This window comes from Malurus melanocephalus, unplaced genomic scaffold (assembly GCF_030028575.1).
Source record: "Malurus melanocephalus ecotype Western Australia unplaced genomic scaffold, MMel_1.1 scaffold_412, whole genome shotgun sequence".
Classification (NCBI taxonomy): Eukaryota; Metazoa; Chordata; class Aves; order Passeriformes; family Maluridae; genus Malurus; species Malurus melanocephalus.
The window spans coordinates 226,415-242,519 of NW_026623644.1; the positions used below are offsets into that span (position 1 = coordinate 226,415).

At 42.3% G+C, this 16,105-nt stretch overlaps 1 protein-coding gene across 2 annotated transcripts in view; it reads left to right on the forward strand.

Moving 5' to 3' along the window:
- Positions 1-16,105, forward strand: part of VPS8 (VPS8 subunit of CORVET complex) — a 69,230-nt gene that overhangs the window by 965 nt on the left and 52,160 nt on the right. For both annotated transcript variants that reach the window (XM_057379625.1, XM_057379626.1), the window contains exons 2-12: positions 37-105; positions 1,815-1,945; positions 3,345-3,438; positions 3,988-4,020; positions 5,368-5,422; positions 11,165-11,289; positions 12,705-12,791; positions 13,799-13,866; positions 14,471-14,624; positions 14,715-14,774; positions 15,572-15,679. In XM_057379625.1, coding sequence (XP_057235608.1) covers positions 37-105; positions 1,815-1,945; positions 3,345-3,438; positions 3,988-4,020; positions 5,368-5,422; positions 11,165-11,289; positions 12,705-12,791; positions 13,799-13,866; positions 14,471-14,624; positions 14,715-14,774; positions 15,572-15,679 — 984 coding nt within the window. The remainder of the gene's footprint in view (positions 1-36; positions 106-1,814; positions 1,946-3,344; positions 3,439-3,987; positions 4,021-5,367; positions 5,423-11,164; positions 11,290-12,704; positions 12,792-13,798; positions 13,867-14,470; positions 14,625-14,714; positions 14,775-15,571; positions 15,680-16,105) is intronic.

Genomic DNA, 16,105 nt, shown 5'->3' on the forward strand with positions numbered 1-16,105 from the left:
GCAACCTAAACTCAGACTGTGGTGTCTGATGTACAGATTGACGACAAAGAATTCGACATTCCTCAAGTTGATACCCCTCCAACACTGGAGAGCATCCTAAATGAGGTGAGTGATGCATCGGACAGGGGGAGGTCAGGTGAGGTGGCACATTCTCCTTTCCCTCTACTCCTAGTGTGTTTTTCCTGGAAAATAAAATTGTAGAACTTAATGGTTTCCTGATGCTGATAGCTAGCAAAGTACATGCTCAATGGAGTATTTGCTCTACAGAGTGTGATAGGGAATTTTGTTTTTTTTTTCTTCAATTAAAGTACTCACAGCTGCAGCCTAAAAGGTTTTCATCAAGTTTAAGCACATTTATCTGTAGATCTGGAGAGTTGCCTGAAGTCTAGAAGTCTSTTAAAGGTCAGGGTCTCCAAACAGCTTTTTTTTTTGGCTAAAAGTAATTGCAGAATATTCAGGGTGGTTCTGAAGTTATGGGAAGATATGAGAGCTAGATTCTTCACAGCTTCATTTGTGTTGTTCCTYTCACAGATGTAGCTGTGAGCAGTGAATGAGCTCAACATCTGATGTTAACTGTGGTACCTTGCAGGGAAGATCTGACTCTGTCTCACTTGTATCCAACTCAGTATATTTCTACAGTAGCTGAGTGCACAATCCTTAAAAATGTGAAGAAGGGCATGGAAGTAAGGATAMACTCCAGTAAAATAATCCTTTTAACAAAATGAGGAGATTGGTGCCTGGGCTTGCTACGAAGCTGGTATAAAGGGAAAAGGAACCTGCCATGAGTGACAATTCATTAAAAACCTGCATTAAAAACACAGGTGCAAAGCRTCCCAGAGACAGTCTAGGAACAAGAGGAGTAATAGGGGCAGCTGTGTCCTGTTTCTGCTGGTGCCTTGGGTAGAGGAAGTTCAGTAAATTTGGGTGATCTCAAACTGCAAGGACATGCATTGGCTTCCATGTCAGAGGACTAGATTCCAAGTCTTAAACTTGAGAGGTAATGATGAAGGAAATATAGTTGAGCACAGACAAATACAAAGTCTTAGCTCGCGTGGAATGGGAATGACTGGCAAAATATCCTCTGGAAAGGATTTTGGCAGAGAAGAACCTGTTTGAGCCAAAAAGACAAACAGCTGCAGTTCAGAAAGAGATGTTTAATGGGCACAGGACTGCCAGGTGTGAGAGAAGTGAGGGGCAGCTGCTCTGCTCTCTGCTGGTTTGGAATCAGCTGGGGGGGTTGTGTTTGCTCCTTCTGGCTCTGTGCTGAGAGAACAACAGGAGCTGCACTGTGTTTCAAAGACATCAGGGAGAATGGCTCCTTGAAAAACTGTAATAAGAAATTCCAGGCTCAGACTGAAAGGAGAGAGAGAGAAGTTAACAACAGAAGAGCACAGGAAAGAACAAAATCAATCCTTGTGGCAGCTGGAGGGACTTCTGGGCTCTTAGTGCCACTTGGTGAAATGCTGGAGTAGATGATGATAATTCCAGGCCTTCTTTTGGCACTTTTGAGACTTGGGAACAACTCTTTTAAAGGCCAATTTAAGTTTTGATGGAGTACATAATATTTGGGGAAGAAAGGCTAGTGTACTTCTTCTCCAGTCCACTTCTGTGGTTATTGTGAATTCTGGAAACTGGGTCTTCCACAGAATCAGTCCAGTAAAGTAATGAATAATTCTGGCTTTTAGTAAATATGAGACTTTCTTGTTCTCTCCTTCTCCATTTCCCCGCTGAATTGATGCTGTTTTGCTAATGTTTCAGTTCCAGTGTTGTGTATTTTGAACATTTAGCAAGCTGTGGTGATTTTCTCCCTTTAGACTGATGATGAAGAAGAGTCTTTCGTTTTGGAGGATCCCTTTCTCTTGAACATTGATAACACAGATACACACTCCTATGACACCTCTTCTGTGGCCAGCTCTGACAGTGGGGACAGGACACACCTGAAAAGGTACCCTGGGAGGTCAAATGATTTGTGGAGGGGTACTGCTTGTATCCATTAAAAACAGATTAACTGTTATTCCTSCAGGATCACATAGGCAAAGATGGGATTTGTAGTTTCACTGAGGGCTGGTCTGTTTGGACAATAAAGACATTTTRTGGGAGATAGAGTAGTTAAATTTCACCATATTCTAATTGAATCTTTAAAGCAATGAACCATGATGACACCATGAAGAAAAATCTAAGAGACGTCTAAAGGGGTGTCTGACCTAGTTTGCAAGCAACTGGTGGTTATTTGTAGAAGGTGTCTTCTGTCGTTTCTGTGAGTGGACTGCTGATGTTGGCATCTAAAATGGGATAATTAGCTCTAATACTGGTGACTTGTCTCATTAATTGCCCAAATTATGGCCTGAGTCACTCCTGTGGCCACCTTGTTTACCATGAGCAGTTGCACAGGATGTAAACACTGAAGTCTGATGGTTTATGTTGGCAGATGGTGGTGTGCRGACTCACTGTCCCTTCTTTTTTCAAATGAGATGGTTTGTACTGAGAAAAATCTTACCYAGAGTGGCTTGAACATCTTCTGGTACAGAATATGCAGGAAAACCTGGGGGTGTTCCTGTCACCTTTGGGTAAGGCTGGTTGCCATGGTTATGGGTCCTTAGCCATAATACCAGCTTTCAACAACATGTTTGATGTGCCCCTGTGGGAGCTGCTTGTTTGTGCACCTCTGGAGAGATAAGAACGCAACGTTTTTCTGGTAGCTTTGGCAATTTGGCTCTCTGGTAGTGTGAGCATGGCAACTCAAAGCTTGCAGCTTTGCTGGGTCATTCCCTGTWCTGTGTGCTAGGGTTTCCCAATGCTCTTTAGAAATAACTGCTCCTGCACTGGTTAGTTTTTGAAGATGTTTTCTMCATAAACAGAAGCCCTTGAGCTTCTATATCAGGTGAGCTGTGTTTAATTGAAGGCTATTCTTTAACACAGACCCAGTTTTCCTAGGGGTCTGTATTGTGTTAATAAGTCTTTTCCAACTGTGTATTTTCTTTAGATATTCACCTTTACAGGCTGAAACTTCCTCACTCACCGAAAGAGCTCAAGTGTTGCTTTTAAGATGTGTGAATGACTTCTAAGGTTTGCAGACAAGTGCATCAAACTGATCATTTGTTTAAAGAACTACATTTTTTCCTCTAGGAGATGAGTTAAAACCAAGCTGTGTGCAGGCACAGCAGGGCAGAGCAGGCTTTGCTGATTATCTCATGTCTTAGCTCATCCTGTGGCCCCAAGAAGAATGGAAACTGCATGAGTTACAGGTGTATACAGAATTTACCTGCTGGCTTAGCTGTGGGTTAGGCAAAGTTCCAAGCATTTATTCTGCTCTAATGCTTTTGGTTCATTTCTTACTTCCTTAGGAAGAAAAAACTCCCAGATTCTCTCTCACTCCATGGGTCAGTGATACGGCTCTCACTCCTGAAGGGAATTTCTGCCCAAATAGTGTCTGCAGCAGTAAGTGTCATCTTCTGGGCACATCCACTAAGAAAAATTTGAAACTCTTGGGCGGGGGGGGGGCTGAACGGTGCTCTCCTGCCTGCCCCTACTATTAGTTCTGTTTAACAGCATGCTTGGGACATGAACCAGGAACCAGTAGTCCCTAGRCAGTAGTGAATTAGGGCTTAGCTGACTTGCTGCAGCAGTGGTGTGGTGGGTCACTTTTAGCACTGATTTGGGTTGCTGGATGTCSTGAAACTTGGTGGGAAATGTTCATGTAACATGAAAATGTGCTTGAAGGTGCTGCAGCTGGGTTTGCTTAATGCCTGCAGCAGGCACATGGCTCTCTGAGAAGAGTACAATCACTTTCACAGGAAATTACAGGATATTCTGCATCCTCTTTATTTCTGGGTGTTTCTAGCCAGTGGTTCCCTCAGCTCTGTCTACCCTGGTGGGACCATTAAAATACAGCTGGTGTTGATTTTTCTGTGTGTTGTAGTTCTAATTATTAGACATTTACAAGGTAGGAGTTGTGTCTCTCACTCATGGGTTCTCTTGTTTCCCCAGGACAAAGTGGATGCTGGCTTGCCCACTGCGATTGTAAGTACTCTCACTGTCTTTAAGGACTTCATACTTAATTTTCATGCCAATTGTTAAAGCAGTAATTTAAGACAGCTGATAAATGCATCTTCCTTGACTTTTCAAGTGAGAGGAAYAGCATGAAAGGGGGCAAAGTTCAGCGTTTCTTCACTGCCCCTCTGCTGATCGAGCTCCACACCCTCCCCTTTTATATCATCACCAGCATTCCTTTGCTGAGCACATGATCTGTCCCTATCCGTTGAGCACATTGATTTTCCCTAATAGTTTCTTCTTTCCCAGTTATTGCTTTAACTCCTAACCATTTTTTATAGAAACTTCAACTGAAGTGCTCCAAGTGATGGATTTAAAATCTGTCTTTTTGTCTGAAATTTTATCTAAAAACCTGTCCGAAGGATACTCCAGCTTAGCAATTTGGATCAAAGTTGAAGTCAAGCATGCTAATTATGTCTAAATATGTCGTAAGTGAAACTRCCTGTAGTAAATAAGAAGGGAAACATTTTAATGACTTGAAATACAGTCAATATGTTTTGCACTTGTGAAGCGAGCTTTAATGTTTTACAAAGGAACTAAAGATGTGCTTGGTCACTTTGACTGTAGTAACAGCAGCACGTAAGAAAATATACTTTTTGTTTAAAAAAGAAAAGGAAAACATAGTCACATCTAGGGCAAAAGGCTCCACAGCAAAGTTGGAAGCATGCTGTGGCTGATATGTACATAGAATAAACGCCTGTACTTACACATGCAGACATTAAAGCRTTTGAATTTTTTTAATCTGACTTACACTTGGTAAGGAATAAAAAGTAGAACAAGATTAATACATCTACGGCATTGTGTGCTTTCTATTAAGGTTTATTTCATTGAGTACAGGTTTGTAAGTGCAGTAGGATCCTGGAAGATATGTTTAGTTGGATTTGTTTAATTCCCCATGGAAAGAAGTTGGAGTCTCTGGCTTGCTGTGGACTGCTTTTCAGGGGAGCAGCACTGTCCAGGGTTTAGAATAGTTCAAATGTGGAAATAGCAGCTGAGTTAGAATGAAGTCCTGCCTATTTATACTCAGCAACTACACCAAAAGAATGAGACTGATTTTAGAGAGATGAAATTTTGCTGTGCATACCACTCTGAGCGTTTGAATTTCAAACAGCAGAGATAAAGCAGCCCTCTGATCTTGTGAAAATCTATGTGATGGTCATTCAGGTGTAGTACTTACCTGTCTTCATGTAAGAATTGTTTTTGTCGGTTATAAATTAAGAAAGTTATAACCTTTGAAATCTTCCCCTTTTGGTAAACTTCGCTTGATAAGTGGTGGATTTGTGAATGATGTTTCTTCTGCTTTCAATCTTCTTTCAGGCAGCATCCAATCTGATAGCAGTGGGGACTTCCCATGGGCTAGCACTGATATTTGGTAAGTAAAGTTTGGAGGTTTTTGCATTTTAATGATATTTAAAAAGTGCTAACACAAGCCAAAAAAACCTAGCCTGATTTATAACTGCAGGCTGGATTTCTTCTGTGATGTTATTGTGCTAAAYGTGTTTTTCTTTCAGTAAAGAAATGAAGCAGAAGTAATATTCATCATCCTTATTCATGTTTCTTCTGAATTGTTGGGGATTGGCACTTTGATACTGAGAAATTTAGCTCTGTGTTGATTGTCTAAAGAGCCTTTTTTTGTGTTTGAATAGAAAACATTCTTTTTTTTCCGGTGCAAGTAACCAGAACCWGTGTACAACTGTCCTCAGTTGTAATCTTCTACCCTGTGACAGAAGAGCTGTCATCATTATGGAAGTTGTATTTCCTGGGAAGTCTGGCTACCTGCAGACCTGTGCCGTGGGTGTCTCCTCCTCTGCCCTTCTCCTGCACCAGGCAGGCACTCTGTGTCCCTTCATTTGGTCATTCTGTTCTTCCTCTGACCACCAAACTTCCTTACAAGGGTTTCTGAGCTTATGCCAGAGCAGCTCTTGAACTGTTCCCTGTCACATTCAGGTTTTGTGCCTTTTGTCCATGCAGCACCTAATTCTTAACCAGTTTAGGAAYTTCAGCACATTTATTGAAGCTGGTTGACATTATTGGGGACCAAAAGTTATGGGGGACAGGGCAGTCCAGAGGGATTGGAAAGACTGACAGTGCAAGACTCACCTTCCTGGTTATTTAGACATTAAACTATTTGATGCTGTTTGCTTCATCCAGTATTGAAACAATTCTGCTGCCTGAAGGAAAGGTGAAGAGAGCCTCAGATCCCTCCCAAAGGTCCAYGGTGCTGGGTAAGGGGCAGAGGACCAAGCTGCACTGAGTGAAACTGATGACATTTTTAATCCCTGGGGGTGTTAAAGCATTAGRTAAGAGTTGAGACAGGTTGTGCAGTCTCTTTTCTTGGGTATATTCAAAACTCAGTAAGGCCCTGAGYTGACTGAGGTCTCTTTGACCTTGCTTGGAGCAGCAGGACTGTGCCAGAGACCTGCATGCCCAGCTGCCTTCCAGCTGAAGTTACTCGAGGAGTCTGTGCTGTAATTTAAAGGTGAGGACAAATGCAAGTTCAGCATCCAGCTTTGTTTCAGAATGCTTCTGGAAATTTATTCTCTGCTGATTCCCTTCAGTTCTGTAACTAAAACTTGGGCATTGACCCCAGTGCTCTCAGATCTATRCAAAGAGAGAAATCTTGGCAGGATGTGGCTGTAGGAAACTTGTATGCACAGGGAGGATTGGAGTTCTGGCTTAGGTTTATTCTGCAGTTTAAAYCAGTAGTTTATGTCTGGACACCTTTGGCAGTCAATATCTGCACCTTTTTTTAGGATAAAGTTTTTACTAGATGGGTAAATTAGGGTCAGACGTACTCCCCAAAGGTTGCAAGCTGCATGCAGTGTTTGTACTGTACAACGGGGACAGAACGCCTTTTTTTGCATGCAAAAATGTTGGTCCATTTTCTGGTTGAACAAATTTCTTTGAATTGTTGTGCCAATAATACATTTTTTTAACCGTTTATTTTTTCTTTCATATATTTGACTTCAGCTGATTTGTTTGCCTCTCCTCCTTAGTACACCTGTACTCTTGACTTGTGTGCTTGGTCCTTATTACAGAAGGCTTGGGAAACTTTCATTCTGCTTTTTTAAATGCTTCTGTTGGCTTCTGGAACATTATCACAGGACAGTTCTCAGACTCCACATGTAATGTAGAAAGCAAAATTTTCTTCTGGGTTAGTGTTGGGTTAGGTGCCAACTCTGACATCCTGTAAGTGTTGCAGAAGAGATGATTGGAGGGGATGTGTGGTGGCTGGAGTGACAATCCTCTGGTACCTGCTCCAGGGCCCCATAATCTGGCTGGGGGAAAAGCCCTCCTGACCCATCTAAACCTCTCAGTCTGCCCTGTCTGGGATTTGCTGCTTTTTACATGGGAAGGGTTTGGTGCTCTCGGTTTTTACCTCTCTTTCAGGTAGTTTATCTGCAATTTGATGCTKGGTTACCACATTTGGATAATGAAAGGGAATAGGAATATGACCTTAGCTTGTTTCTAGGGCTGTGCTTGCCTGGGGGATATTTTTCATTTTTGATATAAAGGAGGGACATCTTTTTGCCGAAGTCTTTCTGAAACTTGTTTGGAGTTGTGAGTGCTGAGTAAATGAGCAATTATGCCGTGACTTGTCTTCAGGATTGCTAGTTGGAGTGGAGCAGTGCTCTCCCAGCAAGCCTACAGCAATAAACAAATACTTTTTGGAGCTTTTCTTTATTTGTTTTTCCAGAAAACCAAAGGGGTTTTACGCTACTCAAAAACTCAGACTTAAACACAACTCAATGAGATGTGTTATTTTTCATAAGGACTTCTTCCAGACAAAACAATTCTGTAYAGCTAAACTTGGCTTTGATTAATGTGCTACCACTATTTTTATTTTCTCTGTTCATTGTACAGCTTAGGGTGAATGTCCTGAGTCTTTGTTCAGGTGTGACAGCATTGAAACTAGTTTTTGGGGATTTTTTTTTTTTTTAAATTAATGGGGAGTTGATTTGCTGGCTGGTGGTAACTGGATGAAAATATTTTACTAGTTACATTACTGTGAACTTCCAATCTTATTTCCTCTCAGATTTCTTTGATTTTGGTCTTCAATATAATGAATTTCAAATGTATAAGCTCACTTTTTAAACTGCTTGGTTTTAGAACACTAACGGTCACAGCATAATTTCTTAAATAAATCGGAAGAGGAAACGTTAACCAAAGGAAACACTCAGCAAAACAAAATCTGAAGGTTCTGTGTCTTTAGAGATTGTCACATCTCTGCTGTTCATTGCTTCACTCCTTCCTTTTATGTTGATTTCTGGCTTTTTCTCTCCTCTTCTGGCCCTTTCTGTATGGACTGAAAAGGAAAAGGTACAGTACCGCTGCTGTGTGCACGTCCCTGCATGACCAGCCCCTGTGCATGTTGTCTGTGCCAGGATTTCAGGTGCAGCACAGCAATGAGGCAGTGCAGGAACCACTCTGGGGATGATGCTGCTGGGAATTGGTTAGTGGGTGCACGTGCCCTGCACTGCACACCCCCAAATTCTCCAGGCAGGAACAGCAGAGGGACAGATAAATGTGATTTTTATAACATCCTAGGACAGCAGGTTCATAGCTGGTTGTAAAGGTGTTATTTTTGGGGCAGGGCAAGGCTCTTCCATGAGATCACTACCCACCCAGAGCATTTCCTGGCACTGTGCCTAATAAAATTAGTAGTGTTTCAGTAAATCTGCAGGAAATCAAGGTCTTTCAAACTTAGGAAAATGAGGGCTTATGGAAAAGATCTTGATGAAAACCTGATGATCTGAGCAGTATCAACTTCTGCAGTGCTATGTTCATTTCTTTGGTCTGGAAAGTGACTTATTTCACATTCACAAACTTGTTTTTATTCTGGCCTTGCAGAATTGTATCTAATGGCCATCTCATTTTAACTTCAGACTCTGAGAGCTCCATAGTTACTGCCAGGACATTTTTAGATGAAAAATTGTCTTATGTAATTTGAAAAATTAAAAACAATTTTTGACARTTGATAGCCACCTTGGTTTCAGGCATTTGGAAAAAACTTTTTGCTTAATCCTAAATGTATATCTTACTTCCAAGCTGATAATAGGTCTGGAAAATGATCGGATCAGCTTTTATCCTTTTGCTTTTGTCTGTTTTTATTACTTTGCCAGCTTATTAGCAGGAGCTTATTGATTCCCTGATCTTGCTTTGCCATGGGAGCAATTTCACCCATATTATAGTCAAATTTTAAAAAATTCTTATCTAATGCTTTTTCCTTGTGTGTTGTCTTTTGACTGTTTGGAAACAACAACAAGTACTGGATTGGTCATATAAATCACTTAATTTTGGGATACAATAGGGGTCTTGTTTGTTTGGAATTGAYATTGCAGGTGAGGGAAAAAAGAAAATGGCTTTTGAAAGTTCCTGTGGGGATACATACAAAGATGTAAAACCTTTTCAGAGAAAGCTGTGGAAGATTCTCCTTTTTCATGTCTGAGAGGAAACAGGTTATTGATTGACTCACTGACAGGCTTGAGCTGAAGTGGAAGCTACTTCCATGAATGAAAAGGTCATTCACCTTTAATATGGAAGAGCTGCATTGTTCCCCCATTTTCAAACAGATTTTTATGGTTAGCAGGTGGTATCTTTGTAAATGAGCTCTATTTCCAGGCCTGTGGAGYAGGATTTATTTCTTTGGATCTTGACATGATTTGGAGAATATCTCTCTTGGAAACTTGTTTTCCAGCCTTCCATACCTCTGTTTTTTCTGAACTTCCATGGAAATCTTTCATGATTCATCTTCTTTTTCTTTGACCTGTTCTGATCTTTGTCATCTACACCCCTGTCACAGTGATGTCAAGGTGTGTCCCAGTAGCATGGCCAGGTATGTTTTCTCCTCACGCTGAGCAGTGCTTTAGAGTAATCCAGGAGTTCAGCTGTTGTTCTTGCTGATGTTTATTTCTGAGCTCCACTCACATCTCTTCAGACAGGTAGGATTTGAAAGTCTGTGCAGACTGAGTGAGGAATGCATCACTTTGGGGAAGAAATGCAGGATACATTCGTGCTCTGTTTCACAGCCAGCACATTCCTGCTGCAGCTTGGAAAACGAGTCCCATGCCTTTAGCACATCTTCCAGGGGTCTTCTGGTGCTCAGCTCTGTTTCCTTGGATCCAGTCCTTTCCCTTCCTTGCTCTAGGTGAATCCTGCACACAGGATGWGTATTTCACATCTCTGTAGTCTTCATTCCAACAGTTCTCACAAAGCATCTTTTCCTATTCCSTCACTCAAAAGCAGGACAAAAGCAGAGAGAGGTGGAAAAAACAGCTCCAGAATATTTTTCTTAGCTTTTGAAAGCAGTACACCAAAGACATGCRGAGGGTTCTCATCCAAGCTCCTGAAGAGCAGCATCTTGTAAAGCATTTGTGAGTGTCTGGTGGTGGAAGCCTCCAAGACCTGGGCACAGACCGAGGTGCCCGTGGTTTGCTGTGTGTAGGCATGGACAGCACTGCAGTCCCCATGGAGGCTCTGCAGGCAGTGGCACCTCTTTTGCAGCAGCTTGGGGCTCCAGGAGGAAGTTCCTTTATAGACTAAGAGCTGTGTGCACCAGAACTCATCAGGCATTTAATCTGTGCAGCTTGGAGACAAAGTGCCTTTTCCTTCCAGCATTTGTCCTTTAGCAACAAAACCAAGGAGTAAAATTACAAAATAATAAAATGATATAAAATTGCACTTGCAAAAAGCCTGTGTTGGGGTTTTGAAGTTGGTGTTTAAATGCAGAAATACAAGGCTTGGAAGGTAGAATTAATTTTCTGGCATCTTCATTGCCACAACTTAAGCACCATTGCAGAATAGTAAGAGGAAAACTAGATACTTATTTGATTTTTCTAGTAGTTTCTTTTCCAGTATGTAATACCTCTATATTTCCATGTTTCCTGTCCCTGGTTTGTACTTTTAAAAATAATTTTTGTATTTCCCTGGGAGACAGTGTCCCATTCTTTCTGTTCTAACAGCTCTGATCTTGTAAACCCCTTTTTAAAAGAACTTAGCTGTAAGTCTGTGAGTTGTTWACGTACCCCAGGTGAATTGTAAGTGTAAATAATTGCATGGTGTTAATTTTAACCACTGCTCTTCCTTTAATTCCTTACCAATTGTTCTRCTCCAGATCAGAACCAAGCCCTCCGGTTGTGTCTGGGCAGCACCGTGGTTGGGGCCCAGTATGGGGCCATCTCTGCTCTCAGCATCAACAATGACTGTTCCAGGCTGCTGTGTGGCTTTGCCAAAGGACAGGTAATTCTCCAAGGAGCTGCTCCAGTGCTCTATCCTGAGAGGTTACCTGCAGGTCACAGCAGCTCCCAGCCAAGTCCCAGAAGCAGCACACATGGTGGGATGTGCCCAGAGCTTCTCTGGGCAGCCAATTCCTGCTGAATCAGAGTGCTGGGGGAGCTTTCTGTGGAGGAAGTGAGTAATGCAGAATATAGTGAAGGGTTCAAGTAATTGTGGCATAATTCCTGTTAAACTGRAATGTGCAATGGCTCACTGGGACAAGCAGTTAGTCTTTCTAGGTCACTCTGACATCTGTGTGTGGTAATTAAAGCTGTTTTTTACCGTGGTGATGGCTTGAAATTCTTGAAACTCATAAGTAACCCCTGAGTTAATTTTTGCTAATACCTTGCTTGCATGACAGAAGTAGCATAGCTTTTGAATGCAGGGAAAAGGGTTTGAGTCTGTTGTAGTTTTATGCCTTTCTCAGAACCAAAGGAGAGAAAGCAATTCCTGAACAAAAGTAACAAGGCTAAAGGGAAATAGCGCTATACCTCGGTAACATTTAGAGGAATACAAAGAAGGCTACTTTGTTTTTCTTTTTACATTAGTTTTCTTTTGCTCCTTTGGCTTTCACCTTCATAGTAGATGAAACCTTATGTGCCTATGGTAGGACTAAATGACAGTCTGCTGCAGGCCATGTGGAAATATTTAATCTATGCAGCAAGTTTTAAATGATACTCAGATAAAACATTTTGGAGCAACAGCTCTCAAACATATGGTCTAGAGGCATTCATAGATAMTTTATAGGATCACATAAAGTGCAATTTCCCATTAAAAAGTTTTATTCAGGTTGAAATCTCAGCTCTTCTRGGCAGTTATGCAGTGAGTAGTTAATAGTCTTCAGTTATGCGGTTAGTAGTTTAGTACTTCCTCCTTCTTAGTTGAGAAATTGCTTGAATTTAATATCAAGTGCAAGCCAAGCTCTAACTTCCTACCTGATCCATCACACTGAGAAAGCTCAGGAGGAGAGGAGGGCAAGGATTATGGTAGCCATGGAGATGCTTGAGTTTTGCTCAGGGGTGTTAGCAGAGATTTTTTACGTGTTCCCTGGTTCTGTGAGAGAGAAATGCGTTGTACCTGTTGTGTGGTAACAAAGTTGTCTCAGGGTGATAGCTGTTAGGTGAGGGAGATTGGGCAGCAAGAGCTGGCTGAGAGGACATGATTCAGAGCTAACACATGGTGTCAGGTGTAAGCAGACAAGTGAACTGCTTGGAAAAACAGGACAGGAACAGATTTCAGGTCACTTTCCTTTGATATGAAACCCCTCCTAACCCAGGGTGATAATGTTAGTATAGGAATTGATTGCTGAACTGTAATGCATGAGGTGATTGAGAGAACCCCTTGCCAGTGAATGTGTACTGAGCACAGTCTGCTTGCAGATCACCATGTGGGATCTGGCCAGTGGGAAGCTGCTGCGATCAATAACAGATGCTCACCCCCCAGGAACAGCCATTTTGCACATTAAGGTAATAAACACTAAATGTACTCCTTTTGTTCCAGTTTTGTTCAGTCATATGTGGTGACTYTCCTTGTGCAGTACTTTTAGATTTTAGATGAGAGCAACTACGTATGAGAGCAGATACCTGTGGTATCAACAGATGAGAAAAATGAGCAGAAATTCCATTGTAAGATGAAACTGAGTATAGTAACATAATAGTTTTGGCTGTGAGTTGTACTGTAACAAACAACTGTTGTTGTCTAACTCCTCTCTCTGATGCCAAAATATATGAAGAATTCATTGTTAGAACACATTTCTCTAAAACTTGCAGTGTTTTGACCTGGATACATGACTTGCCAACTTTCAACTTAGAAAGAGTCTGARCTGTAGAAAGTAGCTTCTATCAGCAGCTTTTCAAATAGCTTGTTGGGAATGTTTTGGGTTGAAAGAGACATCATCCATGGCTTCTTGTTCAGCATAGTGTTATTGTCATACCAGAAAATCATACCTGATTTTGTGCCTGACTGTTTTATACAGCCTCAGATGTTTKTGTGCTTGTAGGTTCTGGGTTGCAAACACCTCCAGAAGTGTGCCCAGCAGAGACTRTGATCCTTTATTGTCTGAATTATTTGATATCATTAGAAGTTCTGGTTGTGTCTGATTTGGGTCTGTCTGTGACTGCTCCCCATCCACCACCTGTGACATCAACCCAAGGGCTCGAGGCTGAGAGCCCTTCTWGACGCAGCTCATCTTTGGTGTGCTGTAGTTCTGAGCTGCAGAAAGTAGTGGGGCTTTGGTACCCAAATCTTGCAACAGGGTTTGCTGGGGAAAGGAGAGTAAAACACAAACCTTGCTTTTCTTGCACATYGTAAAAAACCTCAATAACTGTCTCAACTCAGTGTGTTAAAGGTGTCTTTCTTTTGGTGCACTGCTTGTACTCTGTGTGCTGTTATTACTGCCTTGGCATGCATTTTTATATCAATTTTTTTTGGTAGTTTTTCTCTTAGGGCCATTTTCATCTCATTTTCTGCTCAGTTTACAGATGACCCGACGCTTGCAATTTGCAATGACAGCGGAGGCTCCGTGTTTGAATTGTCATTTAAGTAAGACAATAACTCTACCCATAGAAAGTACAAGAAACGAATTCGGGGTCATAGTTTCTAAAACCTAGGGAGAAAAAACTCTATTGAAACCAATAAAGCTACTGCCTGAATGTTAAAGATGTAATTTAGAGCTKCAGTGTAATTTCTCAGCTGAAGCAAGAGGCTGTATGGTAGTGCAATAGCCAAAGAACAGCCTTAGTTATTTAGGTGTTAGTATATTGTCCAGAATTTGGCACTCTTTGTGGCTCTTGGTAGCTGTCACAAAAGTGCTGCCTCTCATTTTGCATYGGCAAAATCTTATCTGTCTTATCTTATCTGTCCTGTAGCAGCTGCTCATTTCTCTTTTGGCCTCTTCCAGAGGAGGAAGGACAAGGAGAAAGGACTGACAGTCAATCTRATCAAGTCCAGAAATTTCCCAAACATTATTGTTAGATAAGATCTCARGGAATTCTTGTCTGTATCTGAGCAGGTGTATGGGATTGCCTCCAGTGACACGTCAAAAGTGATCCCTGGATCTGGGCAAGGGACTTTTTGAAGGAGTATTTATGAAGGATCACTGATGAGATTGTTGGGCTGCCACCAAGCTGATTTCTGCTCTTTGCAGGAGGGTTATGGGAGTGAGRACGTGTGAGTCTCGGTGTCTCTTCAGCGGCTCCAAGGGGGAGGTTTGCTGTATTGAGCCATTACATGCAAAGGTTGACTTGAGAGACCATCCCATCACCCAGTATTCACTGCTGGCCATGGCCTCCCTCACTAAGGTAACTTGCTGCTTGCAGGGGTCTTGATGTGAGAGGTCACAAAAGAAGTTCTCTGCTGTATGCTCAAACATTTTGTTTTTTTCCTTGAAGATCCTGGTKATTGGCCTGAAGCCATCTCTGAAAGTGTGGATGACCTTTCCCTACGGCCGTGTGAGTAATGAACCAAACAGATGCCCTTTGGGTTATGGCTACAAAAGTTTTCTTGGAGGGAAGGAGATGAAATCAGGAACAGGTGTTTGGTACTACTGCCTTCCACAGCACTGTGGAATTGCTGTGATAATCGGTGGTTCTGATATGTGCAGATTGTAGCAGAGAGGAGGTGAGAAGGCTGCTTCCAGCTGTACCTCTGTGAAGATACTGATTTTCTCAAATAAACAGGAAGGAGGCCCTCAGYTTCTTGCCTTTCCTGCTGCAGCCTGGATGCACCCACAGATGGGATGCTGACCTGAYTACAGCTACAATCACCTTAGGCTGGGGCCACTATTTTATAGTAGAACATACAACACAGCCCTTAATTACAGAGACAGGAACCAAGAGGAATTAGAGCATTAAAYAGTCTTCTAAACTCTTGATTATTCACTTTCACTAGTCAATGGTGTCATTCCTCTTGGAAAAGCAGCTGGGGGTAGATGTGGGATAGGTGTGTTGGAAGAATGGAGACAAAGACTGCAGCTTGTTGTAGTCCATGTATCCATGTGGGATTGGATCTACCCTGGGCAGCTCAGATACCAGTGGTGTTCTGTCTCTGTGTCCCCTTTGCCAAGGGCACACACTGCTCCCCAGCGTGTGGCTGGACCAAAGAGCACAGCCTGTTCCTGGGGATTTGCTTTGCAGCCCCTCTGTGTCCAAGGCACAGTCAGTGGGAAGCAGCTGATGRGCCACATGTGTCTTGGAGCTCAGATCTGCCTGGTGTGCCTTAACCAGTGGCTGTGCTTTGTGTGTGACAGATGGACCCTTCCAGTGTCCCTCTGCTGGCATGGCATTTCGTGGCTGTGCAGAACTCGGTGAACCCCATGCTTGCCTTCTGTCGAGGAGACGTCGTGCATTTTCTTCTGGTGAGCCTGGGCTGTTTGTGCTGCTTTCAGGTGCACATCTCGTCCACACATTCAGGCATTAAGCCTCTGTCTCAGTGACCAGGTGATAGCTGAGCATGCTGGGAATAGCTGCAGCCTCCCACTGGCTTGGGAAAACCAACCTGGTCATCACTGCTCTTCAGCTGCAGTGGTGCCCTTCCCTGGAGGCATGAGATTTATCTSTTCCAAAAGTATTGATTTGCAGTGTGTTTCTACTGGAGGTAGAACAATGCGGGCTGTTTTCAGGGAGAGCATGTGAATTTGAGATACTATCTTAGTTTTTGCTTTAAGCACAAATCTGGAAARAATTGTATAAAACACTAAGAAAATAGCTTTTAGTCCTGTCGGTGTGTGACTTTGGGGCATGCTGCTCATCCTGTTTAGATCTGCAGCAGTTACACATGCAGA